The following is a 26,977-nucleotide window of genomic DNA, read 5'->3' as shown; positions in this document are numbered from 1 at the left end:
GTATTCCATAAGCAGATTTATTACAAATATTAATATTAGGTTGTCAAATATCTCCCTTCCGCTTTTTTGCTCTTGGTTTATAATACAAAAAGGCGGAAGGGAGATATTTGACAACCTAATATTTACCCCCCTATCCCCCTTGTCAGCAAAAGTAAGCAAAGCTCTTACCCCCTACCCCCATGCTTACGTAAACATTTTGCAATTAATGTAAAAAAATAAAAATTCAGACTTTCCTGCCCCCCATGTCATCCCAAAAATAAGCAAATCAACACCCCTATAGTGCTTACGTAATACTTGAACGGCCCCTTATTCCTTTACTTCCTCTCTTTTTCTTTTTGGACCACTGATGATGATATAAAATTATATATCGTAACATATGGATTATAATAAAAACTTATACAAACTATAGAAATCTTTGAAATTGATGTATTGCCCTTAAATATTAACAACATGCATTTGATATATATATATATATATATATATATATATATATATATATATGACATTATTAATTTTTAACATTTGTATTTGATCATAACAATATTAAATATATTAATAATTTTTTACAGCCAAATTCTCACAATAAAAAGCAATAAATAGCCAGGAAAAAACACCCACAAAACTAAATACATTATTTTACAATTCGGCAGTCATCTGACTAGCTAAATAATTTTATTATTTAACTTTAAGTTTATTTATTTATTTTATTTTGTTCAAAGCTTTAGTTTTTCTCATTGAAAAATTTTAATAATTTTTATTTGTAGTTTTTTCCTGATTTAAATTTGTTAAACATGCTGAATGATGACACACATACAGTGTCAAAAAGTATATAATAAATAGTTAATTATTTATTGCCTTTTATTTAGACTATTTGACTGCAAATGAACATTTCAAGACTACGCTGCAACGTCAAAGAAAAAATATAAAATTTATATATATATATATATATATATATATATATATATATAGAGTGTGTTTGTATATATCTTAATCAAATTGACAAACAATTTAACTATTTTATAATATTTAAAATAAAATACTATACTGTAACATCAAGATCTCAATCAGATCCATATGTATCGTAATATATACATATATATATATATATATATATATATATATATATATATATAATTAATACATTACTATATTATATTCAATGTGCAAATAATAATCTCGTAGCCACATCACTGATTTTTTTAGCCGAACTCCTCAATGAAGAATTCAAACCATTGTTGCAACTTTCCTAAAAATATAAAAAAATGTATTATACTACGCTCTAAATAGTACGTTTAGATAATAAGAAATACAATTATAACCCTTACACTGAATCACTCAAATCGGTTGATCCATTCTCTCAAAATTTACTTCCATTTTCTCTAATTGTGGGATATGCTAAAATATTCACAACCCTCAGCATAGTAATTATAACTAGTGGGGTGCATGGCATCGTGCCTTAAGGCCAATTGCTGGAACTTTCCGTACCGTAATCAAAAATCTTGGCACGGAACCCAAAAAAAATTACACAAAATGTGTACACACTATTAAAATCTCTATAAAATATCTGATAACTTGATGTAAATAAGTCCAATAAACATTTTTCACCGCCAAATGACATTTTTCAAACTTATTTTTATTGAAAGTCCATAACCGCTGGACCTGCCTCCCAAAAATTTAATCAGTAGTTCATCTTGTCAAAACAAGTAAAATGTTTTTTAACTTCCCGTAGGGTAAGTTATTGTAATGGGCCGAAAATCGGAATTGAAAATTTTTACATTTCTCAACGTTTTGAAGGTTTCTGAACATTTTGGCATACTTCAGAAAAAATGGATGTGTGTGTGTGTGTGTATGTATGTATGGATACAAATTTTCGCCCACGTTTTCGGGCGTACGGATCAACCGATTTGAATGGTTTAAAAAACATTCGATTCCTATTGATAAGGAGGAGAGCTGATTAGTTTTTGGCAAACGCAAGTCCAGCAGTTACGGAGATAAGGAGCAAAGAGTGCAGAAAATGGAAATCTAGTTTTTGAGAGAACGGAGCATCCGATTTGAATGATCTAAAAAACATTCAATTAGTAATGATTGGGAGAAGGGGTTATTAGTTTTTCGCAAAGGCAGGCCCAGCCATTTCGGAGATACAGAGCTAAATGTACAAAAAATGGCAGTTTTTGAGAGAACTAAGCGTCCGATTCAATTGATTCAAAGAACTTTCTGCTTGTCTTAACAAAATAATTGATTTTGGAAAAAAAAATTTGTACCATTTTTTTTTTTTTTATTTTTTGTATATCGAAAATAATTCAGATTTTATTTTTAATTTTGACTATAGTTCTAATATACTTTAAACAAATAATTTCAACTCTACAATTCAGTTTATATAATTCTTATAAATAGTAGACAATGTTACAATATTTATAATAATCTATTTGAAAACATTCAATATTCCTCGAACATTTCGTTACGGTACGGGAAGTTCCAGCAATTTACCTTAAGGCACGATGCCACCCACCCCACTAGTTGAATTATTAAAATCCGTTCCGTTCTCTTAAAAACTGAGTAACCGTTTTTGGCACTTTTTGCCCCGTATCTTCGGAACGGCTAGTCCTGCCTTCGCCAAAAACTAATCAGCACGTCTCCTTATCGATACGAATCGAATGTTTTGTTGAATTATTCAAATCGGATGAACCGTGTTCTCGAAATCGTCGACGAAAATTTGTATCCGCACACTACACATCCACATACACACACACATACATCAATTTTTTCTAAGATATGCCAAAATGTTCAGAAACCTCTGAAACGTAAAGATATATAAAAATTTTCATTTTCGATTTGTTTGCGATTACTATAACTTACCCTACGTTAGTTAAAAAACCTCTGGGTTCAATTTCTTTTAACATAAAGCAAAATGATATCGATTTCTTGATAAAAGATACTCTCAACCTGAACCGTAAAAATCCGAAATCTATATTGACCACTTCTCGTTACTAACACAACTAATATTTACTGCAGCAGCAAGTTTTATTAATATAAACAAAAGTAATGGTATTACCACATACAATTCTTTCCAATTTCCATTAACTCACCCTAGGATTCCTTATAGAAATATGTATCAGCAAACAAGCCAATTCCAAGTCTTCGCTGTATCCATTTTTCAACTGAACACTTCTGTAACCGGTTCGAAGACATGTCACAGGATACGTGGCCTGTCCGATGAAATTGGGGTCTCCGAAGACATCTTCTTCTTGAACCACAAACCTCAGCAGAGCCAAATAGGGATTTGCTACTTCAAACTCGCAAACCTCGTTCCAGAGTGGATTGAAACCATTATCAGCTAAAAAGGAAAAAGGAAGGTAATTTTATAAATATATAGATAATACTTTAACCCTTTAGCATAACCCTTGACACTTTAATCCTTAAGCGTCGAATATAGATGACATCCGCAGGACAACCATTGTGTACGAGCGTCATCCATAGACGACATCAAGTGTGACAACCATTGCTTCAATATTTATTACTGCGATTGAGAATTATAATTTGTTATTTTAATATTCTTATTTTTTATAAGTGTAATTATTGAAGTAAAACTTCTTTAGGCGCGACTAGGGTGTAAATCAGTACAAATGCAATGAAAGTCCGTTACGCCCCAAATGTTCGTCATTCCCTCTCGATGAGATCATTTCTATACGAGTTGATTGTGATTAGTCGTCGTGTATGTGAAAAGAGATCTGTCGTTGTATGCGTACCGGCATCAACGTTGTATGCATACCGATATCAACAAGGAAAAACGGCATAGATAAATAAACATTTTAAAGTTACATCGTAGTACAAATCTCGATTTAATGAAAAATGCCTGAATCAGAAGAATATTTTACTCTGTTCCTTGAAAATAATAAAACAAATTAAACATTTTTACTGTTTACTAAACGTTGGTTTATTGATTAGAAATTATTTATATATTATTCGTAGTTTCTATAAATCTTTGAAGTTAATAAAATGAAAAATATTTTTTAGCAAGACAGATATTACAGCTGTTCAAAGAATGAGATTATATCATGAGCAAAAAAGTAAAAAAAATATTAGCAGTCAATGAATGTATGATAATTTTAATTACATGAAGTTCTTCAAACACAATTACATGATGAGTGAGGATACGTAAACAATATTTGTTTAGACGTTGTTTAACATAATCCACTGTGTAAACGAATATTATAGGATTTATTAATCAGCAATTACTTCACTTCTCTAATGAAGGTTTATTTCTAAATGCTAACTATAATGACAAACCGATCATGTCATATTTGAAGTATTACTTTAATTACATTATTGTTTTTCCCAACAAGGCTAAAACGAAAAATTCCAAATGATCTTATAAATTTGTAAATTATTATTATTATTATTATTATTATAGTTATTATTATTATTATTATTATTACTATTATTATTTTTATTATTATTATTATTATTATTATTATTATCTTACTATTTCTATTATTGTTATTTTGTTATATTTTATTATTTTTCTAGTATTATTTTATTATTCAGAAATTTTATTTATATTATTTATTAATTTTATTTTTATTATTATTTTGCTTATATTTTACATTAAATCATATTACGGATATTATTTTCATGTAAATTTTATCCTTTGCTCTTTTATTTATTTTATTTATTTAAATTTATATTATTATTTATCAATATTACTTGATGTTAATAAATTAGCAGTTGTAATAGTTATTGAAATTTAAAAAAAAAATATTGTTTTTAAATATTATACATTTTTTTAATGCTATTATAAATATATAATTTATAATTTATTATTATATGAATGTGTATAATGGTTGACACTAATAAATGTGTGCATCACGAGTGTTACCACATTACTAATAAACATTATTCAAAATTGTTATGTGATGTATTTATTTTTACTTAAATGCCATCTTGTACAGTAACAAATGAGTTTTTTTATTCTTTTTCTAGCACTCTTTTTTTAAATATATTTTTATAGATTGTAAATGAAAAATCTTATAATGTTGTATATAAAACACTTAGGCGGCTTACCATCTCGTATAGTAGTATCATTTGTGCAGCCAAACGCTGATAATTAGCAATTAATAATTACCTATAGGTTTTGATGTCAATTTAACCCCAGAATCAAAATCAGCTCCGACCACTTCCACTTCTACATAAGGACTTGCAGTACCTCGACCACCCTTTCCACATTTTCCTAAATGCCTGGCTCCAATAACTCTTAACGTAATACACATTGGCTCAACACCTACCTGAGAAAAATTTCAATAATAAAGTAACAAAACTTGTATTTAAACCATTTATTTTATTACCAGTGAATTCTTATCATAAGGATTAAAATCATCCCTGAAGAAGAAATCAGGTTTGAGCAAGTATCCACAGGATCCGTTGTCTCTAAATTTAGCCCAATTCAATTGCATAGGCTTGTCAGGTGTTTGGTAATTCAAAGCAACCATTTGAGAACCACTGTTCCATAAAGATACCGGGTTGTAGTTTGATGAATCTATTCGTTGACCCTTAAAAGAATCAAGAAAAATATAAATAGAAATATATAATAATATAGATATATTTATATCTGTATATATCTATTATATTTACTTTTGGGTAGACCCGGCTGAATTGTATTTGATGATACTTCAAGAAGAATTTGTTCTCCTGTTGACAAATAATTTTCTCTGCTTTATTTTCAGGAAATGAAGACATCTCGTAGAATGTGAAACCTTTGGTTTTTATTCTATCCAAGTTAAATGCTACTGATCTGTAAAAAAAATAATAAACTTAATATTAATGGACATTCGAAAAATGAATAAAGTGGACTAGTACTCTTCTACAGCATTTAGCAACATAAATAGATAGTTTATTAACTTGTAAAAATCTAGGATTAATTATAAACTATCACAAAAAAACCTAGATAATGTTATTGAAGTTTTACTTCTAATACAACTTCCAAATAAGTGAAATTCGCAGGAGTAAAATAGTCATTTAATTCTATCATCTTCTAAATGCGAATTTACTATAACTCATTAATCACTTGTAGTCGGCTAACTTAGAACTTGTGCGTTCTGTCAATCCACAAAGATCTGCTGGTGTTCTATTAATCAACCAACAACTGCTAGCCCTTCTATTAATCCACCAACGACTGTTTAGCTTCCTATTTATTGACCAAAGACTGTTTGACCTCTAATTAAACGACCAACAACCACAAATGACTACTGGACCTTCTATTAATCCACCTGTTGAGCTCTTCTATTAATAGACCGAAAACTGATGATATTCTATTAATCAACCAAAGACTGCTAGGCCTTCTATTAATCCACCAACGACTTTTTAGCCTTCTATTTATTGACCAAAGATTGCTTGACCTCTAATTAAACGACCAACAACCACAAACGACTACTTGATCTTCTAATAATCCACCTGTTGAGCTCTTCTATTAATAGACCGAAAACAGATGGTATTCTATTAATCAACCAAGGACTGCTAGGCCTTCTATTAATCCACCAACGACTGTTTAGCTTTCTATTTATTGACCAAAGACTGTTTGACCTCTAATTAAACGACCAACAACCACAAATGACTACTGGACCTTCTATTAATCCACCTGTTGAGCTCTTCTATTAATAGACCGAAAACTGATGGTATTCTATTAATCAACCAAGGACTGCTAGGCCTTCTATTAATCCACCAACGACTGTTTAGCTTTCTATTTATTGACCAAAGACTGTTTGACCTCTAATTAAACGACCAACAACCACAAATAACTACTGGACCTTCTATTAATCCACCTGTTGAGCTCTTCTATTAATAGACCGAAAACTGATGATATTCTATTAATCAACCAAAGACTGCTAGGCCTTCTATTAATCCACCAACGACTTTTTAGCCTTCTATTTATTGACCAAAGATTGCTTGACCTCTAATTAAACGACCAACAACCACAAACGACTACTTGATCTTCTAATAATCCACCTGTTGAGCTCTTCTATTAATAGACCGAAAACAGATGGTATTCTATTAATCAACCAAGGACTGCTAGGCCTTCTAATAATCCACCAACGACTGTTTAGCTTTCTATTTATTGACCAAAGACTGTTTGACCTCTAATTAAACGACCAACAACCACAAATAACTACTGGACCTTCTATTAATCCACCTGTTGAGCTCTTCTATTAATAGACCGAAAACTGATGATATTCTATTAATCAACCAAAGACTGCTAGGCCTTCTATTAATCCACCAACGACTTTTTAGCCTTCTATTTATTGACCAAAGATTGCTTGACCTCTAATTAAACGACCAACAACCACAAACGACTACTTGATCTTCTAATAATCCACCTGTTGAGCTCTTCTATTAATAGACCGAAAACAGATGGTATTCTATTAATCAACCAAGGACTGCTAGGCCTTCTATTAATCCACCAACGACTGTTTAGCTTTCTATTTATTGACCAAAGACTGTTTGACCTCTAATTAAACGACCAACAACCACAAATGACTACTGGACCTTCTATTAATCCACCTGTTGAGCTCTTCTATTAATAGACCAAAAACTGATGGTATTCTATTAATCAACCAAGGACTGCTAGGCCTTCTATTAATCCACCAACGACTTTTTAGCCTTCTATTTATTGACCAAAGACTGCTTGACCTCTAATTAAATGACCAACAACCACAAATGACTACTGGACCTTCTATTAATCAACGATTGTTAGGCCTTCTATTAATCCACCAATAATTTATAGCTTTCTAATTATTGACCAACGCAACTGCTTGGCCTCTAATTAAATGACCAACAACTGCTGTGCCTTCTATAAATTGACCAACGGCCTGTGGGTCTTCAATTAATCGACCAATGACTGTTGGATCTTCTATTAATTGATCAACAACTGCTGGACATTCTATTAATCCACCAATGACTGCTGGATTTTTTATTAATTGATCTACAAATGCTGGGCCTTCTATTAATCGACCAACAACTCTTCTATTTATTTATTTATTCATCAATGTCGTAACCAATAATAATGAATATTATCTCAAGCTCTTGTCTGAATTACTATAAACAATTAATCGACCAAGGACTCCTGTGCCTTCTATTAACCAACCAACAACTGCTATGATTTCTATTAACCGACCAACAACTACTGGAGCTATTTTTAATCAACCAATGAATGCTGGGCCTTCTATCAATCGACCAAGTGCCGCTGGGCATTTTATAAATCCACCAACTGTTGCTGGGCCTTTTATTAATCCACCAACAACTCTTTAGCCTTCTATTTACAGACCAACTACTGCTGGGACTTCTACTAACCGACCAACAACTGCTGCGCCTTCTATAAACCAACCAACTACTTCTGGGACGCTTATAAATCAACCAAAGACTGCTGGATATTTTAATTATCGACCAACTACTGCTTAATCTTCTATTAAAACAACCAACAAACAACTGAACCTTCTATTAATTGACCAACAACTGCTGTGCCTTATGTGAGCAACAAAAAAGTTTCAAAAGGATTCGAAAACTAACGGTTCAATGGAGGTTACAGATGAAGATAAAAGCAATATTAGTAACAAAAATGCAAGGATAAATTCACAAGTCCAATATACTCAATTACATCAGCAAAAAAGGTCAAGTACATTAGAACAGATTTATTCATTAAAACGAATTCTGGTTTTGCGTGCTAATCAATTATGGTTTAAACAAGATGTGAAACGATATGTCTCTTCATCCTATTTTCATTACCACAATATGATTTATCACTTCTTCTGTCTCCATGCACTACTTTTTTATATATTTCCTAAAGAAAACATTTCCTATTGTCACATATGAGTGCAGCAAGTTGCCAATTTTTCATAGAGCAAATGCTTTTAGACAATGAAATATAATATATTGCTTACCTGCAATATATAATTAAATTGCTCATTTCTTTAGCAACTCTCCAAGCGCGTTCCATTTCTTTATGCTTCGACTCTTTAGCACTTGCTGTTTGGGCTGATTCTTTCAAAGCGTTCGTCCACTCTAAAAAATAATATATATAAGCAAATATACATATTTTTATATATATGAACATTTCTTTTTCCCTTACCCAAGGCCTGGTCCCTGCTCCCGACTCCAGCTTCAAAAGCAGAACACTGCTCAGGTGTCTGCACCCTCAACAACCATTCTACACGTTGACCCTGACCAATATTTTGAGGTCCGCCCACTGGCACAGGTATCGTCAAGGCTGAAAGTTCCACCACAGCACCCGTAAGGTCCAGAGAACCTTTCTGGAGGGACCCTAGCAGGAGTTGATCTGATGTCTGGAAAAGGATAGAAGACATATTCTTCAGTTACCAAGTGTTCTTTTAATCTAATGTATAGGCCTGGTTATCATTATTGTAAATGCACAATTTATGTGAAGGACAAAATGAATATTAATTACTATTATGCTTGCGTGCTCAATTTGTGCTTGTGCGTGCTAAAAAGGAATTATAGATGTCATATAAATCTTTTTAACTCCAGCAACTTAGTTATAAGTGTTTTCCTAAATCTAGAATTAAAAAAGGTCTACAACAGACATTGTGGTGTGCCAGAACTCCTATCGTGTATAACAATACCTTTTTCTTGATTCATTTCATTCCCCTTCTGGCTTGAGGCTTACCACACTTTTAGAGAAGAATTGTTTTAGTTTCACAATCATTCACATATTGAAAAAGAATGTTACTGATGATCAAATTAACCAGCAAACTAAAATTCATCTTACCCTACCCACCAGACAATACTATTACAAGTCTTTTCAAAACCCAACCAATTGCTCCTCTCTTACACCCTCCATCCCTTACTCTTACCTCGCTCTCATCCTCACTCCCATGTCCTCCTGGACCACCTTGGCCCCCCTGTCCAACGACACTGCTACAAGTAATTTCTTCAACGTAGTTACTGGGAAACCACAACTGTTTCCTTCCGCCGTAGTCTCCTCGCCACCAGCCCGCATCCGGTTTGCAGACGTTGGAAATGATGGCGTGTTTGCAGAACGACAGTTCGTCCTCGCGAGAAGCCCGATAGTCGTATAGGGCTTTCACAGTTATCTATATTTTTGGATGAAAAGTGATGGATGGCAATGATAATGAATAAGTAAAAATAAAAGAAATAAAATAAAACTGATAAATAATTTTATGAAATGTTAAGGTGATGTAAATGTTCATTTTTATGCTCGATAGAAACCTGCTGCTAACTTCATACGTGTTATAATGTTGGCAACACTGCATATTTGTTTTAGTGTCAAAATATCTATGTTTTAATTATTGTTTAAATGTAAATAAAAATTCAAATTAGTTATAAATTTAATTTTAATTATACTATAGTAGATGAAAAAAATGATACAATCAACCATCCTTTTATTGAAAAGGAAAAAAAAACTAAGCAAGGTTTTATTTATTTTTAAATGGATTTTACACACGTTGCAACTAAATAAATAAATATCTATAAAAAGCTTCATAATTTTCGCAAAAAATGCATACATAAAAAGCACAAAATTCAAGCTAACTAACTATTCATAAAACTAGTAGAACGACTATTTTTTTTTTCAAAAAAAAACTCACTTTTGAAGTAAATGCTGAGGGGTCCATGTAGCCAGGGGTTCCGTACACACAACCGTCGTCATTTTCCTAAAAATAAAAAAAACAAATCAATAGCTAATATAAATAATTGCAAAGTGATAAATAATAATTGAACTGGTTTTATAAATAACTAATTGTAAAACTATTAAAAAAAATAGTTTTTGGAAAAAGTTAATGTGAAAGAATGTTGTCAAAAATAAATATAGGGGCAAATAATGAATTAAATTCCATTTTGTATGTAAAATTTACGAAACAGTGTAACATAACTGTTACGTATTGAACAAAAAACAAAGTATCAACGTTGAGGCCGATTAAAGGTAACAAATATACGTAACATTTACGTTTTATTAACGGTAGCCACCAAATACGTAACGGCGTTTCTTCTGTGCTGCATTATTTTAATTTAATTAAACGTTTGCGGTTTACTGGAAAGTGTTATGTATATATACAAAGCTATCTATGAACTCTTAATACTCAAATTTTCTGATATTATTTATTTATTTATTTATTTAAATATATAGCCCACAGATTACTCCAAGAGGACTCAAAAATACAATTATTTGACATAATGAATAACAATTAAAATATATACAAAATTACAATATATAGTTAGTAACATAAAATGCTAAGATAAAATTTCATATAATGCAGAATGTAACAATAATATTTATAAACAGAAAATAATGAGATATTTGAAAGAAAATACAAAGATTAACTTGTGCAGATGGAAATTATTTGATTAGGTGAAGTGTTGTGAATGTCTATTTCATTATTAATTAAGTTAAAGTTAGAGGACATTAGTAAAATTGGCGAATTTAAGAGAGAATTAGATTTAGGGGTAGGATAATTGAAAAATAATTGTGAACGCGAAGATAGCCTTGGAACATTAAAGGATAGTTGATTGAGAATAAGAGGACAGTCTATAGAATTATTGCAAAGCTTAAATAAGAACATAATTGTACAGATAAATCGACGTGAGGCAAGGGAAGGAATACCAAATTCTTTTAGTAAAGTGTTGTGGTCAAAGCCACGTTCAGGGTAAATTTTATATGTTTTATAATAAAGGTATTTCAGAAATTTTCGCTGAACCTTCTCTATCGCATCAGAGTTGTTGATATGATGAGGATACCAAATAATCGAACCGTATTCTAATTTTGAACGTACAATAGAATAGTACATGCAAAGAAGTGCATTGGTAGACTTAAATTGTTTACAATTTCTTAGTATCAAACCTAAAGATTGATGTGCTCTATTACAAATATCAGTAACATGATCTGTGAAAAACAAACCAGAATCAAATAGAACACCTAAATCGGAAATTTTATTACATCTATCAATGCTGGTGTTAGAAATTTTATAATCAAAAAGTATTGGAACGCGCTTATGTGTAAAACTAAGAATCTTGCACTTTGATATATTTAGATGTAATTTGTTATAGATACACCAAGATTGGAAAAGGTCAAGTTGAGACTGTAACAATAAGCAGTCATCAATAGAATTTATTTTGAGATATAGTTTCAGATCATCTGCAAATAATAAATGTGGACAGTTAATAGTATCAGAAATGTCATTAATAAAAATAATAAATAATAGTGGACCAAGAATGGATCCCTGAGGAACTCCTGAACTAATATTTTCAATGTTGCTCAAGAATCCATTAAGAAAGACAAACTGCTTGCGATTATGAAGATAACTCTTGAAAAAGTGAATAAGTGAAGAATTAAGACCAATCTTAGATAATTTAGTAAGAAGAATGTTATGATCAATTTTGTCAAAAGCTCTACTGAAATCAGTGTAAATAACGTCAACTTGTCCATTGATGTCAAGATTCTCAGCTATATATTGTTTAATACAAATTAAATTTGTTATCGTAGAACGGGCAGGCATGAAACCATGTTGATTAATAGAAATTAAAGTTCTAACAGAAGGAATTAGTTCTCTATAAATAATTTTTTCAAATACCTTAGCAAAGTTTGATAATAATGATATCGGCCTGTAATTAGTAATGTTTGATGTAACACCTTGTTTAAAAGTTGGAACTAATCGTGCAATTTTCCAACAATTTGGAAAAGTGTTTGTACGCAAAGATAGATTAAATAAAAATGCAAGTGGATCAGATAGAGTAGATGAGCAATCACGTATAAAGAAAGATGGAATACCATCGAAACCAAATATTTTGGAGTTCTTAAAACTTGCTATTGCAAGTTGCACAGTACTAGAATCAATTTCACCTATATCAATCATGATTCTATCATTATGATCAAATAAAATGGGTATGTCAAGTTTAGGCTGATAAACACTAATAAAGTAAGAATTAAATGCATCAACAATAGCATCAGGAGAATCATAATATTTGTCTAGATAGCACAATCTATTAGGAATAATATTAGAAGCAGTTTTATTACGCAAAAAAGACCAAAAATATTTAGGATCAAGCGATAGAGAATTTTCAACGTCAATAATATATGAATTATAGGCATCTTTCATAAGTATTTTTATTAATTTCCTGTACAATTTAAAATTTTCATAATAGAAAGTGATATTGGTTAACTTGTATTTATTATGATAGTATTTCTTCATACGGAGGTTTCTAATAATATCAGAATTAAACCAAGGCTTAAATTTATTGGAAGTAAATTTCTTTGTTTTAGGAACAAATTTATCTAATAAGCTATAAATTGTAGCGTAAAAAAGATCACATGCATCATTAATGTCAGAACATGTATACAAAGAACTCCACGATGTATTTAAAATTTCCCTATAAAGATTAAGATAATCCGCTTTGTGGAAATTGTGATGATAGTTATTTTTATTAAATTGCAAAGTATTGGGTGTGGAAAAAGAAGATGTAAGGGAAACAGAAATATAAAGAGCAGGATGATAATTGTCCTCAGGTAAAAGGGGTTCGGTATCATGAATTATGTTGCAAAAGTAAGAACAAAACACTAAATCCAACAATCTGCCACTGATATTGATAACAGAATTATATTGGTTGAGACCAGATAAATTAATAAAATTATAGATAAAGTTACATTTTGCATTAGTAAGATTATGAGATAATTGATCGAATTTATCTTTAGTATATAATTTGTACACTTTGAAATGTAATTATATTGTCTTATTGCCTTGGGCTTTGAATAAATAAATAAACAAATAATTTCATAATAATCGCTCAATATTATTTTACTCAACGCAGTAAATGCTTAAAATGTGTGTGTATATGTGGATACAATTTTTCGTTCACGATTTCGGGCGCACAGATCAACCGATTTGAAATATTCAAAAAACATTCGAATCCTACTGATAAGGAGATGCGTTGATTAATTTTTGGACAAAGTTGGTCCAGCCGATTAGGATATAATATAGAGCAAAATGTGCAGAAGATGGCAATAGAGTTTTTGAGAGAATGATTTCCGAATGAGCATCCGAATTGAATGATTCAAAAAATATTCTACTTGTATTGACTTGATGATTTTTTTTTAAAACTTATGCAAAGGCAGGTCCTGCAGTTTTGGAGCTCCAGAAATAAATATCACTTGGCAGTCAAAAATCAGATATTTTCAACCATCAAGAGTAGTTGATCCGTAAAAAAACTTACAAAAAAATCAGTTTTCAAAAAATTTTTAAGATTTCAAAAAATATTAGTATTTAAAAAAAGAGTGCGCGTAAGGTTCACACGCGATTGCAGTAAAACTTTTTTGCTATTGTACGAGATGACATTTAAGTTGAAAATAAATACATCATATAACAATTTTGTATAATAACTAGTAATATTGTAACACTCGTGATGCACACATTTATTAGTGTGTATAAATTTAATATTAATTATAATAATATATTATAAATTATATATTTATAATAGCATTGAAAATATTTATAATATTTGATAACAATAATGTAATTAAAGTCATACTTCAAAAAATATGACATGATCGGTTTGTCATTGTAATTAGAATTTAGGACTTTAACCTTCATTAGAGAAACGAAGTAATTGCTGATTAATAAATTCTGTAATATTCGATCACGATTTTCGAAAAAAATTAAAAATCTCAACAATAAAATATAATCTTTTCTGAGCTTTTAAAAATTTTAAATTACGCTACGGGAAGTTCCAGCAATTAAGGCACGATGCAATGCACTAAATAGATGTGCAGTGTGTGTGAGTGTGTGTGTAAATATATATAATAAATATAATTTAAAAATACTGATGTTTATATTTATTTTTATTTTCCAATCAACGCGTGCTATTGTACTCGAACGCTGACCCGTCAAAAATCATTTTATTAAATCACCTTAAAAAAAATTAATTATATATACATTCCTTTATATATGTATATATATATATATATATATATATATATATATCAAATAATCAAAATGCCACAGTGACGAATGACTTTTATCCAAAAAGAAAAAAAAAACTAAATTAAATTCTCGAAGCAAAAAATAAAATTTAATGATCCTTAGCGCGCCTATCAATTTATCATAGAAAAAATGTATATATAATATAAACATATACATGCATGCACATATGCATATATATATATATATATATATATATATACATATATACATATATACATATTTATATGTATACTACATATACATATATATATATATATATATATATATATATATATACAGATTGTTATTTTTAGTAGGCAAGTTTCATCAAATCAGTTTCATATTGTACACACTTTAGAAAACATGTGTATAAATAATTATTTTGATTTATTTTGAGTGAAAAGATAAACAATTTAGTTAAATTTAATATAATATACATATATTGTTTAAAAAATAATAATAAAGTGCAATTTTGCGATATATTTTTGGAAAATGTTCAAGATGTACAGTGTACTTCTTTTATTGGTAAATTGATAGTTTTTATTAATTAACTTCTCGTAGTGTAGGTTATAGTAATCGCAAAAAAATCGAAAATGAAAATGTTTATATATCTTTACTTTTCAGAATTTTCTGAACATTTTGGCATGCCTTAGAAAAAATTGATGTATGTGTGTGTGTGTGTGTGTGCGGATACAAATTTTCGTCGACAATTTCGGGAACACGGTTCAACCGATTTCAAATATTCAAAAAACATTCGATTGCTGTTGATAAGGAGGCGTGCTGATTGGTTTTTGGCATAAGCAGGTTTTGCCGTTCCGAAGATACGGGACAAAAAGTGCCAAAAACAGTAACTCAGTTTTTAAGAGAACGTCCGATTTTGATAAAAACATTTTACTTGTATTGACAAGATGAAGAACTGATTAAATTTTCATGAAGGCAGGTCTAGCGGTTTCGGAGAAAAAAGTAAAAAAAAATACATTTGGCGGTCAAAAATGATCATTAGATATATGCACATAAAATTATCAGATATTTTATAGAGATTTTAACAATAAGTATAAATTTTGTTCACATTCGTATAGGTTTCGATCCAATTTTTATCCGTTAGACGGCGACGCGGCGCTTACGCGCTTCGATATTTCGTCTCTATGCTGTTAAAGCAGTATGATTTGCTTTGAAAAGCAAATCAAGTTTTTAAAAAAAGTTCAGAACTTCCAAAATATTTCAAAATAAAGAAAATAATTTTCAAAAAGTCTTTTTTCCAAAAAAAATTTTTTTTTTCAAAAATTTATAGTTTCTCAAAAATCTATTTTTTTCAAAGTAAATTTTTTTCAAAAATATTCAAGTTTTTTAAAAAAATAATTTTTGGTAGGGAAGTTACAGCAATTTGCCTTAAGGCACGATGCCATGCGCCCCACTAGTTTATTTATATTTAAATATATGTAAGTATATACATATTTAAAAGTCGCTTGTGCACATATGATTTTTGGATACTAGGAATCAAAATAAGATACTTTGCTGATGAAACCATATCTTTAAAATAAATTCTGATGTCCCGTGCATGGACCCAAAAATAAGGGTTGAGATTTGAAAAAAATCTAAGGGGAAGTCTCAAAAGTTGATCCAGGAGCATGAGTGGATCGGCCTTCCAAAGTTAGTGGAGATCGGTCATACTTTTGGAGGCAATTGGGACACTCTAAATGGGTCAAAATGGAATTTTTCAAATTTCGACCCTTATTTTTGGGTCAATGCACGGGACATCAGAATTTATTTTCGAGATGTGGTTTCTTCTGCAAAGTATCTTACTTTGATCTGTAGTGTCCGAAAAGTATATGTTCCTAAGCGACTTTTAATCACAAAACATTGCATCAGCAATATGAAATACTTGTTAAATTATTATTTTGATTATATATTATTATACTATCATTTTTTATACTTATTACTGGATACTTATTATTACTGGAAAATTTAAGTTGGCACTTTAAAGTTGAAGAATATGAAATATTATGGTGAATTAACTTGTCATTTGTTGTTATATTTGCTATTTGTTAATTAAACATAATCACATATTTATTTATGGCTAATGCAAGTTATATAGTATTCAAGTTATAATCAATTCAAATTATAAACCGCCCACCAATATTTACACTTGTAAAAACAATTTAATAAATCGTTTTATAATTTTTACAATCCATTGTTATTCATTTTATCATTCAAGAATTACTATATCTAGTGTTTTATATTTTCCAGACATTGGCAACAATGAATTTTACTAACGCAAATACGTTGTCGCCTAACCAGTCTGAAGTTACAACGGATGCTGTCACGACAACGGAAAATTTGACAGTTGAAAAAAGTAGCCGTTATTTAAAATGTCCGTTACATAATATTCAACAAAAGGTATTGTTATAGATATTATAAATTTGATATTAGCTTTGATTTGAATTGATAAATTGATTGATAAATAGATAAATTGATGGATGGGCGAATAAATGACAAACTGGGAATATAAATGAGTAAATAAATATTAAAATAGTTAAATTATTAAAAGATAAATAAATGGTAGTAGATAAATGAGTAACAGATAATATTAATGATTGATTTAATATTACTAAATTATTAAATCAATGACTAAATTGCTGAATATGTGACTAAATAGTTAAATGAAGGACTAAGTAGTTGAACTAAATACTAGATACTTAAATGAGTAACTGCATAATTAGACGTATGACTAAAAAGCTAATCGAAAGACTACACAATTAAAGGCGTGACTATATTCAATAGTTAAACAAGATACTAAATAGAAAAACAATAGACTAAATAGCTAAATAATTAAAGGCCTGACTAGATTAAATAGTTAAAAAAGATACTAAATAGTTAAGCAATACACTAAATAGCTAAATAATTAAAGGCGTGACTAGATTAAATAGTTAAACAAGATACTAAATAGTTAAACAATAGACAAAATAGCTCAATAAAGAAGTACATATTTAAACAAGTGAATAAATAGCTACAGGGATGAACAATTAAATTTGAGTCTTAATAGTTAAATTAAGGATTAAATACTTAAACACGCGAATAAATATTTGTAAATAATTAAACAAACGAATGAATAGTGAAGCAAGTAACTACACTGTTAAACGTGAGTCAAACTTAATCAAAAGACGAAATAATTAAAAAATATACTGAATCGTTATTTGAAATGCCTAAACAAACTGCTAAGCACTTAATCGAGTGAATAAATATTTACCCAAGTGACTAATAGTTAAATACTTACAAAGTGCCTCCATAGTTACACCATCAATGAATGAATAGATAGGAAAATAACTTAAAACCTAAATGAATAATTCTATTTTTATCAAATTCTAGTTAAAAAGCCATCCTGGACAAACTGTTAATTCAAAAATCCGTCTATATAGTACACTCTTACCGAGTGGCCGAACTTTGTACACTTTAGTATCAAATTTGAAAAATGACGCCAAAATTGAAAGGCTCACCACCACAACAGAGGTAAAAACTAACTGTAATACTCGAAATATAGTTAATAAATATTTGTAATAAAAATTATAATTAGTGTATATTATTAATAGTATATTTGTGTATTATATTTTTCGATTTCCAGGCCCCATCGATGTCTTTTTACAAAAAATGGTTAAAACAAGCGAATGCATTGAGATATTTACCGGTGACCTACACGATAAGAAGTCAGGGAACAAATTGGAATAACAATAATAATAATAATTTGAATAATAATAATATAAATACTGGTATAATTACAAAATTCGGTATAAGGCCTATCAGGAATCAAACTCCCAATTACATTTGGGCTTTGAGAAAAAAATAGATTATGATTAATTGATATGTTAATATGAATTTAATATATTGTATTAGTATTTATTAAAACCATTAAATTATATGTTTATTTAAACGAGCTTCTGATGGTTGCAGGTTTATGGAGCAATTATGTCATAACAAAAAAAATAATTCAACTTATTTAACAAAAAAAATAATAATAGACTGTTTGTGTTAATTAAATAATTATTATTATTTGGAAATTGTTACTCACCAATGCCATCCTCCGAACCAGTTGCTCATTTACAGGAGTCGTCAGCTTGATTTTTTTGTACAGAGGATGCTTCTCATAATAATTTATCAATTCCACTAAACTTTCAAACTCTGAGGTCCCCAAAGTGTACAATCTACCTTCTAGTTTAATTCTGCAATGCTTTATTTTCTTATCAGCCCTGAAAAAAAAAAATTATTGGTTTTCATTCAAATTTGTTTGGTTTGTGTGTTTAATGTTTGGAATGTATTATTTATCCTTTTACCTGAATGAAACAGCATATGAGTTAGGCTCTTTATCACTAGGTCTAACCAAAAAGGCTCCATCTTGAGGAACTGCTCGTAAAAGTCTTTCGGCTTGAGCTCTTGTAACATCAGGTCTGTACCATTCGGCTGATTCATGAGCACTTGGTTGAGGTACTGGTTCGGTTAAAGTTATAAGAAACTCCTTAAAGAAAAAAAACAAATATATATATATTATAAGAGATATTTAATATTTTCTTTATTACCTGGCTCCGTAAAGGATGATTTCTATAATGTGTAATGAGTGAATACAAACTGTCGAAACACACAGTATCAATTAAGAAATATTTTGTGACACCTCTATCTTGTTTTAATTTAATTCTACAATGATTAACCTGAAATAAAAGTTAAAACATTAAAATTTGCTTAAATTGTGAACTATACTTATATAATAAAAAATATCTTAGAAAAGAGTCCATAAACACTTCTTATTAAAAATTGGTACTCTAAAAAATGTGTTACAATAAAATTTTTAATAAATTCATACCAAAGAATGGCACCCAAAAAAATATGTTGAAAAAAGGACATGCTGAAAATTGGTATACTAAAAACATATTAAAAATTGACATCTTAAAAAACATGTTTCAACAAAATCTTTAATAAATTCATACTAAAACCTTAAAAAAAATATTACAAAAAATTCTAAAAAAAAAAATCCTTAAAAATTTCATACTAAAAATTGGCACCCTAAAAATGTATTAGTATAATGTTTATAACAATTCTATACTAAAACATAATAGCCAACTATAACAAAAACTATATAAAAAAAGTCTATAAGAATTACATATTAAAAATTGACACCCTAAAGTCTTTAAAATTTTAAAACCTAGTTAACTCAAAAAGATATTTTTTTATTAATACAATATAAGATAAATCTTAATAGTTTATCCTTTCCCTCACCTTTCCTTGTCTCCAGAACGATAAACAATAATCGCCGACAAATGTAACACTCTCCCTGACCAAAAACGTGCCATCCCCCAGCCCCGAATTCTGCCTCAACAAATCCTCAGCCTCTTTCCTGCCACCAGCCAACTTCCCATGGAACCACTTCTCTCCAAAATGCAACTCATCATTAGGAACATTGTCTTTCTGCTTAACAAAATGTCCTTCATCATCATCATCATCCTTCTCCGCTTCATCCTGCTTATAACTCTCCGTATAAAATAATTTATTCTCTGTCAAAACAAAGAAATGGGGGTTCCATTCTTTGTCAACTGGGTCTTCAAGGAATAGAATACCATTTTTGACAGTGTTTCGTAGATCTATTTCTCTTTGCAAATCAATGTCTTCTAAGAAGTGCTTTAAGGAATTTTCTTCGACTCCTTCAGGTAGCTTTTTGTGCTTTAGGATTATTTTTTTGCGGAGTTGATAAGGGGAAGGTAGTTTGGTTTCGTTTTTTTCTACAGGATGGGTAATTAGCATGTCTCCGAAGACTTCGAGCATCGCTGACGCCATTTTGCGTTGCTGGGGCAGTGTGCAGTTGTCTTCGATGGAAAGAATAACCTAAAAAAATAATAACAATTTATATAAATATTAACATCTTTGCAAAACATAAGAGTATTTATCAATTTTATAATTATATTCATATTGCTACTCATTTGTTGTATTTATTTATCTATCTCTTGTATCAGATAAACCATTTGTGTCCATTCTCTTTTCTACTTACTGGATAATCAGAAGTAGCAAAAGCATGTTCCCTGATAGTCTTGATCACATCCAGAAATCTAATCCTGGTGGTCAACGTATGGCCATGATAAATAAATGGCATTCCATCAGGTCCGTCCCAACAATCGAGTTCCACACAACGACATCCTGCACGGAGACACCTGGCGTACGCTTCTACTGAAGACTCTGATGAGAACTGATCCCCCATTAGATAACTGAAATAGTAATAGAAATAATAATTGTAATAATAATAATAATGATAGATTGATAAATTTATGTAAAAAGCTGGCAAAAGGTTGTACACAAGTAAACCATTATCTTTTGTTTTAACAGCTGATTTTGATTTTATCTTTTTACATTCAAGTACCAGACAGCGAGCAATATCACAATTAGAGTTATTTTTTCATAAAATGGTTAATACATTACTTAAAAATTACCAATATAAATTACTGTGCAGACAAACCATTGACAACATCCACCATTTTGAATTTCGTTTTAAAATTTAACGCCATTTTGAAATGCAATTCAAAATGGCGGAGGCTTGGCGTTAAATTTTGAATTTAATTATAATTTTAATACAGATATCCAGATATTACTTTATCCATCAGTTGTATAAATTTATTTGCAAAAAAAAATTATTTACGTGTTATGTGATGAAGCAATCCAATAATGAGCCATCGGCCTGGTCATGTCTTGGTAGACAACATCATTCCTTGAATCCCAAACTTCATTGTCTTTTGAAAATAAAAAATCTAAAATCTGAAAAAGAAAACAAAATAAAATCAAATAAGAATATATAGAATAACAATATCCAAATTATAATAATATTAACTCGCTTTACTAATCATATAGTACAGAAATACTAATCATACACTGCATATTATATCATGAGTCATATTTAATTACTACTCTTATCATTCCTTTACCTCAGAGACTGTAAAATAAGGCTCTTGAATATCCCTCAAAGGTTCTTGTAAGTAATCTCTTAAAAACTGTGACGTTGCCCTAACATCTTCACCCATGGGATCATCTTGCTCTTGCAATAAAAATTTCTGGAACTCTTGAAGCGATACGATTTTTCCATCTGAACAGTACTCGGAAAAGCAGTCAAAGTAATCTTGAATCCTCTAGAAAAAGAAAAATTTGAATAAAAAATAAATGGTAAATTAAATATAATATAATATATATATATATATATATATATATATATATATATATATATATATATATATATATATATGTATATATATATATATATATATATATATTAGGGTGGTCCTTAAAATGGTCATTTTCGAATTTCCTTGCTCCCTGGGGCTCAAATGGTTCCAAACAGATAAAAAACAATTCTCTGAAAGTTTTAGCTCTTAATATTAACGTTTAGATAGAGCGCAATTTAATCTAACTTCGTATGGGAAGAGCATGGGAAAAATTTTGAAAATTTAAAAAAAATGTTTTAGGTATAACTTAGCGACAAATGAAAGAGTTTTATTCATTCATTTGTTCGCTAACTTACATCTAAAAAACATTTTTTAAATTTTTGAAATTTTTTTCATGCTATTTCCATACAAAACTTTGATTGAATTGCGCTCTATCTAAACGTTAATATTAAAAGCTAAAACTTTCAGAGAATTGTTTTTTATCTGTTTGGAACCATTTGAGCCCCTGGGAGCAAGGAAAATCGAAAATGACCATTTTAAGGACCACCCTAATATATATATATATATATATATATATATATATATATAGAGAGAGAGAGAGAGAGAGAGAGAAAGAAGAAGAGATATGAATATAGTACAGAGTGTAATTAGAGACAATAAACAAGTAATTAAAAAAAATAAAGTTAACATATAATATATATATATATATATATATATATATATATATATATATATATATATATATATTAATTCCTACAGATTCATCGAATATCAATTTATGATACAGCATAGCAAAATCATCAAACCCCAATTCAGTCCTGTTACTCGTATCAACTTTCTGAAACTCCTCTCGTAACTTATGTGTAGCAAGTTTGCAATTTACACGAGGTAGAAATAGTTTCACTTCTTTCATCGATACTCTGAAACAGAAAAACACTTCTAAGTAAAAGTAGAATCACAACTTGGTAAGATGTTTTTTTAATGAATTTTTAAAGTATATGTATTTATTTTGCTACTAGCGTCGCATATAGGAGACATGTGCATGACGACCTGTGTGTACGAGTGTCGTCTATAGACGACAATGAGTGTGTCGACTTTTGCTTCGAGATTTATCACTCTGTGTTAAATTATTAAAAATTCTAATTTGTTAAGGTAATATTTACTCATGTAGAAGTAAAACCTTTGTAATGAATATTTAAAATATATGTGTTTAACTCTTTTTCTAAGAGCGTCGCCTATAGAAGACATGCACAGGACTACCTTTGTGTACGAGTGTCATCTATAGACGACAATGAGTGTGTCGACTTTTGCTCCAAGATTTATCACTCTGTTGATTCTTATTATAAAGAATTCTAATGTGTTAAGGTAAATTTTCGTTTTTCAGAAGTGCGAGTTTTAATTAACTTCCCGTATGGCAAGTTATAGTAATCGCAAAAAAATCGAAAATGAAAATTTTTATATATCTTTACGTTTCAAAGGTTTCTGAACATTTTGGCATACCTTAGAAAAAATGGATGTATGTGTGTGTGTGTGTATGTGTGAGTGTATGTATGTACGTGTGTGTATGTATGTGCGGATACAAATTTTCGTCGACGATTTCGGAAACACGGATCAACCGATTTGAATAATTCAAAAAACATTCGATTCGTATTGATAAGGAGACGTGCTGATTAGTTTTTGGCGAAGGCAGGTCTAGCCGTTCCGAAGATACGGGGCAAAAAGTGCCGAAAACGGTAACTCAGTTTTTAAGAGAACGGAGAGTCCGATTTGGATAATTCAAAAAACATTTCACTTGTATTGACAAGATGAAGAATCGATAAAATTTTCATGAAGGTAGGTCTAGCGGTTTCGGAGATATGGAGGAAAAAGTAAAAAAATGAGCCATTTGGCGGTCAAAAATGATCATTAGACATATGTGCATCAAATTATCAGATATTTTATAGAGATTTTAACAATAAGTATACATTTTGTTAACATTCCTATGGGTTCCGTACCAATGCTTGTGCGTTAGACAGCGACGCGGCGCTTACGCGCTTTATATTTTGTCCCTATGCAGTTAAAGCAGTACGATTGCTTTGAAAAAAAAGTTCAGATCTTCCACAATATGCCAAATAAAGAAAAAAAAATTTTTTGAAAAAAAGAAAAGAAAAAAAAAGTAATTTTTTGTCCAATTTATAGTTTCTCAAAAATCTTATTTTTTCAAAGTAATTTTTTTTCAAAAATGTTAATCGTTTTTAAAAAAATAATAATTTTTGGTACGGGAAGTTCCAGCAATTTGCCTTAAGGCACGATGCCTTAATTGCCTTAAGACAGAATTCCACTTACAGCTAGTTAATGATTGGAAAATCTTTTAATAGATGTAGGACTGCTGGCTCTTACGACAGTCTCACTTTTGGGGAAAAGTTTCTCGTACAGAAAGGTTCTTGTAAAGAAGTATAAGTTTTTTTTAAACTTACGTCTCCCTTTGGTTCTCAACTGCATAAAATTCACGTCGAAGCCATCTCTCGACTGCCAATGGATAAGGTGAGTTTACAGTATCAGCAGCTAAATGCCTCAATGCTTTAACCCACAAGTCACATTCCTTGTCAGATAAAGCTGAAATTGGAAACATAAAATATAGAAACTTTTAAAATTGTTAATGAGTCCATGCATTTTGTTCAAAAAATAGTTTGAATTAAAAAAAAATACCAGTGCTTTCTATGTCGTCCGAACCTAACACGACGCTTTCTCATACATTTTTACTTAGGCTTGGATATGCATGGTAAGCGTTATCTAAATACTTACTACAGATGTATATATTGTACAATTATGAACAAAATAAAAACTAGTAGTGTATGGCATTGTGCCTTAAGGCAAATTGCTGGAACTTCCCGTACCGTAACGAAATGTTCGAAGAATATTAAATGTTTTCAAATAGATTATTATAAATAAATAATGTAACATTGTATAATATTTATAAGAATTATATAAACTGAATCACGAAGTCAAAAATATTTATTTAAAGTATATAAGTGAGCTTTAGAACTTTAGCCAGAATTCAAATTGAAATCTGATTATTACCGATATATATAAAAAAAAAATAAAAAAATGGAATAATTTTAATAAAATGATATTGTGTTATTAATAAATACTATTACAGTTGGTTAACAATATATAAAAATATCAAACTGGATTTTCTGGTAAAAACTTATCAACGGGAAGTTGATTAAAGAAAAAATAAAAATGACTAAATCTCTGACGATGGTCAGAAAGTCTTCATCGAAAGGTGAATGTGTTTGAAATAATGTTGGTTGTAGATTAAAACATAAATATTATTAAAAATATTAAAATAAAATTGAAATTAAAACAACTAGTGGTGTATGGCATCGTGCCTTAAGGCAAATTGCTGGAACTTCCAGTACCATAATGAAATATTCTAATAACAAAATTTAGTAACAAAGTATATTTTTTGGAAATTAAAAACAAAAAATTATGATTTTCTTCCCCCAAGAGCAATAGTTTCGTCAACACAAGCAAAAAGTTTTATGAATCATTCAAATCGGATGCTTATATCTCTCAAAAACAACCATTTTTTGCACATTTAGCTCAGTGTCTCCAAAACGGCTGGACCTGCCTTTGCCAAAATCTGATCTCCACTTCTTTCCATTATTACGAATTGAATACTTTTTGGATTATTCAAATTAGATGCTGTCAAAAACACGATTTCTATTTTCTGCACTCATTGCTCCGGATCTACGAAACGGCTGGATCTGCCTTTGCCAAAAACTAATCAGCACATCTCCTTATCAATAGGAATCGAATGGTTTTTAAATCATTCAAATGGTTGATCCGTCTTCCCGAAAATGTGGACAAAAAATTGTATCCATACATACATACACACACACATTGTATACATACATACACACACATTTTTTCTAAAGTATGCCAAAATGTTCAGAAATGTATTATTTTTTTCTTTCTTAACAAACATCCTAAAATATTGAGCCTACATAATGGTTAGATTTAAAAATTTTGGCAAAGTTTGACATAATGGGCAGTGTGAAAACTTTAAAATCGTGTTATCACGATTTTAAGTTGCTTAAGTTGTATTCATTATGCTGATTATATACATATTATCAATTTTTAGCAACTTTCCCTAAGGCAAAATGCCACATACACCTAATTTATAAGTGCTTACAAAAAAATATGTGTGGGAGAGCTTTGGAATGTACGATAGATAACAGTAATAGATAACTCAGAAAAGAAATATTTGAATTGATAAAGCAAGAATGTGATAAAAGGACTGCCAGACATTACAAATAAATGAAATATTTACACAATTATATATATACTAGATGATCTGACAGACGTCCTGTACCCACGTCTACAATTCTAAAGTTCCAAATTTTTTAATATCCTATCCTATACTTTTTAATATCCTATTTGATGTCATGTCTTTGTGATCCTTTTATGGTCTTAGCATAAGCAGTATAAGAAATTCAGGAAAAAATCATATACTATCTGTGGTAAAAGTACAATATGCACTTGATTTTACCACACAACATAATTGCTTCAAAAATTTTCATTATGTCATAGGATATATTAGTTGCTTTTTGGAATTATAATGTCTAAAGTACATTTTTCTTACTAATAATTTAATAAACATGATTGTTCATGTTCAAATCTTAGGTGAATTAATTTGTAAAACTAGTTCATATGTGCACTATTCAATCTAAGATCAACTTGCTAAATATTCCATATCCAATCCCAAACAAATGAATTTTCGATACATGAAACAAAATAAAATTTACTATAAAATACTAAATCATTTTTTCAATA

At 29.8% G+C, this 26,977-nt stretch overlaps 1 protein-coding gene across 1 annotated transcript; it reads right to left on the bottom strand.

Moving 5' to 3' along the window:
- Positions 1-1,156: 1,156 nt before the first annotated feature.
- LOC113362975 (1-phosphatidylinositol 4,5-bisphosphate phosphodiesterase gamma-1-like) lies at positions 1,157-24,770 on the bottom strand. Its single transcript, XM_026605467.1, has 18 exons — positions 24,616-24,770; positions 22,917-23,079; positions 21,926-22,126; positions 21,643-21,758; positions 21,001-21,214; positions 20,235-20,837; positions 19,541-19,669; positions 19,298-19,479; positions 19,036-19,213; positions 10,611-10,676; positions 9,858-10,097; positions 9,116-9,329; positions 8,928-9,048; positions 5,629-5,788; positions 5,343-5,546; positions 5,123-5,282; positions 3,087-3,334; positions 1,157-1,246 (listed from the first exon to the last, which is right to left on the bottom strand). Exons 1-18 carry the CDS (start codon positions 24,768-24,770, stop codon positions 1,157-1,159), a joined length of 3,444 nt encoding a protein of 1,147 aa, XP_026461252.1.
- Positions 24,771-26,977: the final 2,207 nt, after the last annotated feature.

The sequence above is a fragment of the Ctenocephalides felis genome, unplaced genomic scaffold (genome assembly GCF_003426905.1).
Source record: "Ctenocephalides felis isolate EL2017-DRISC unplaced genomic scaffold, ASM342690v1 CF-g0.4_SCAFFOLD_00845, whole genome shotgun sequence".
NCBI lineage: Eukaryota > Metazoa > Arthropoda > Insecta > Siphonaptera > Pulicidae > Ctenocephalides > Ctenocephalides felis.
This window is presented reverse-complemented; position numbering and strand designations above follow the sequence as displayed.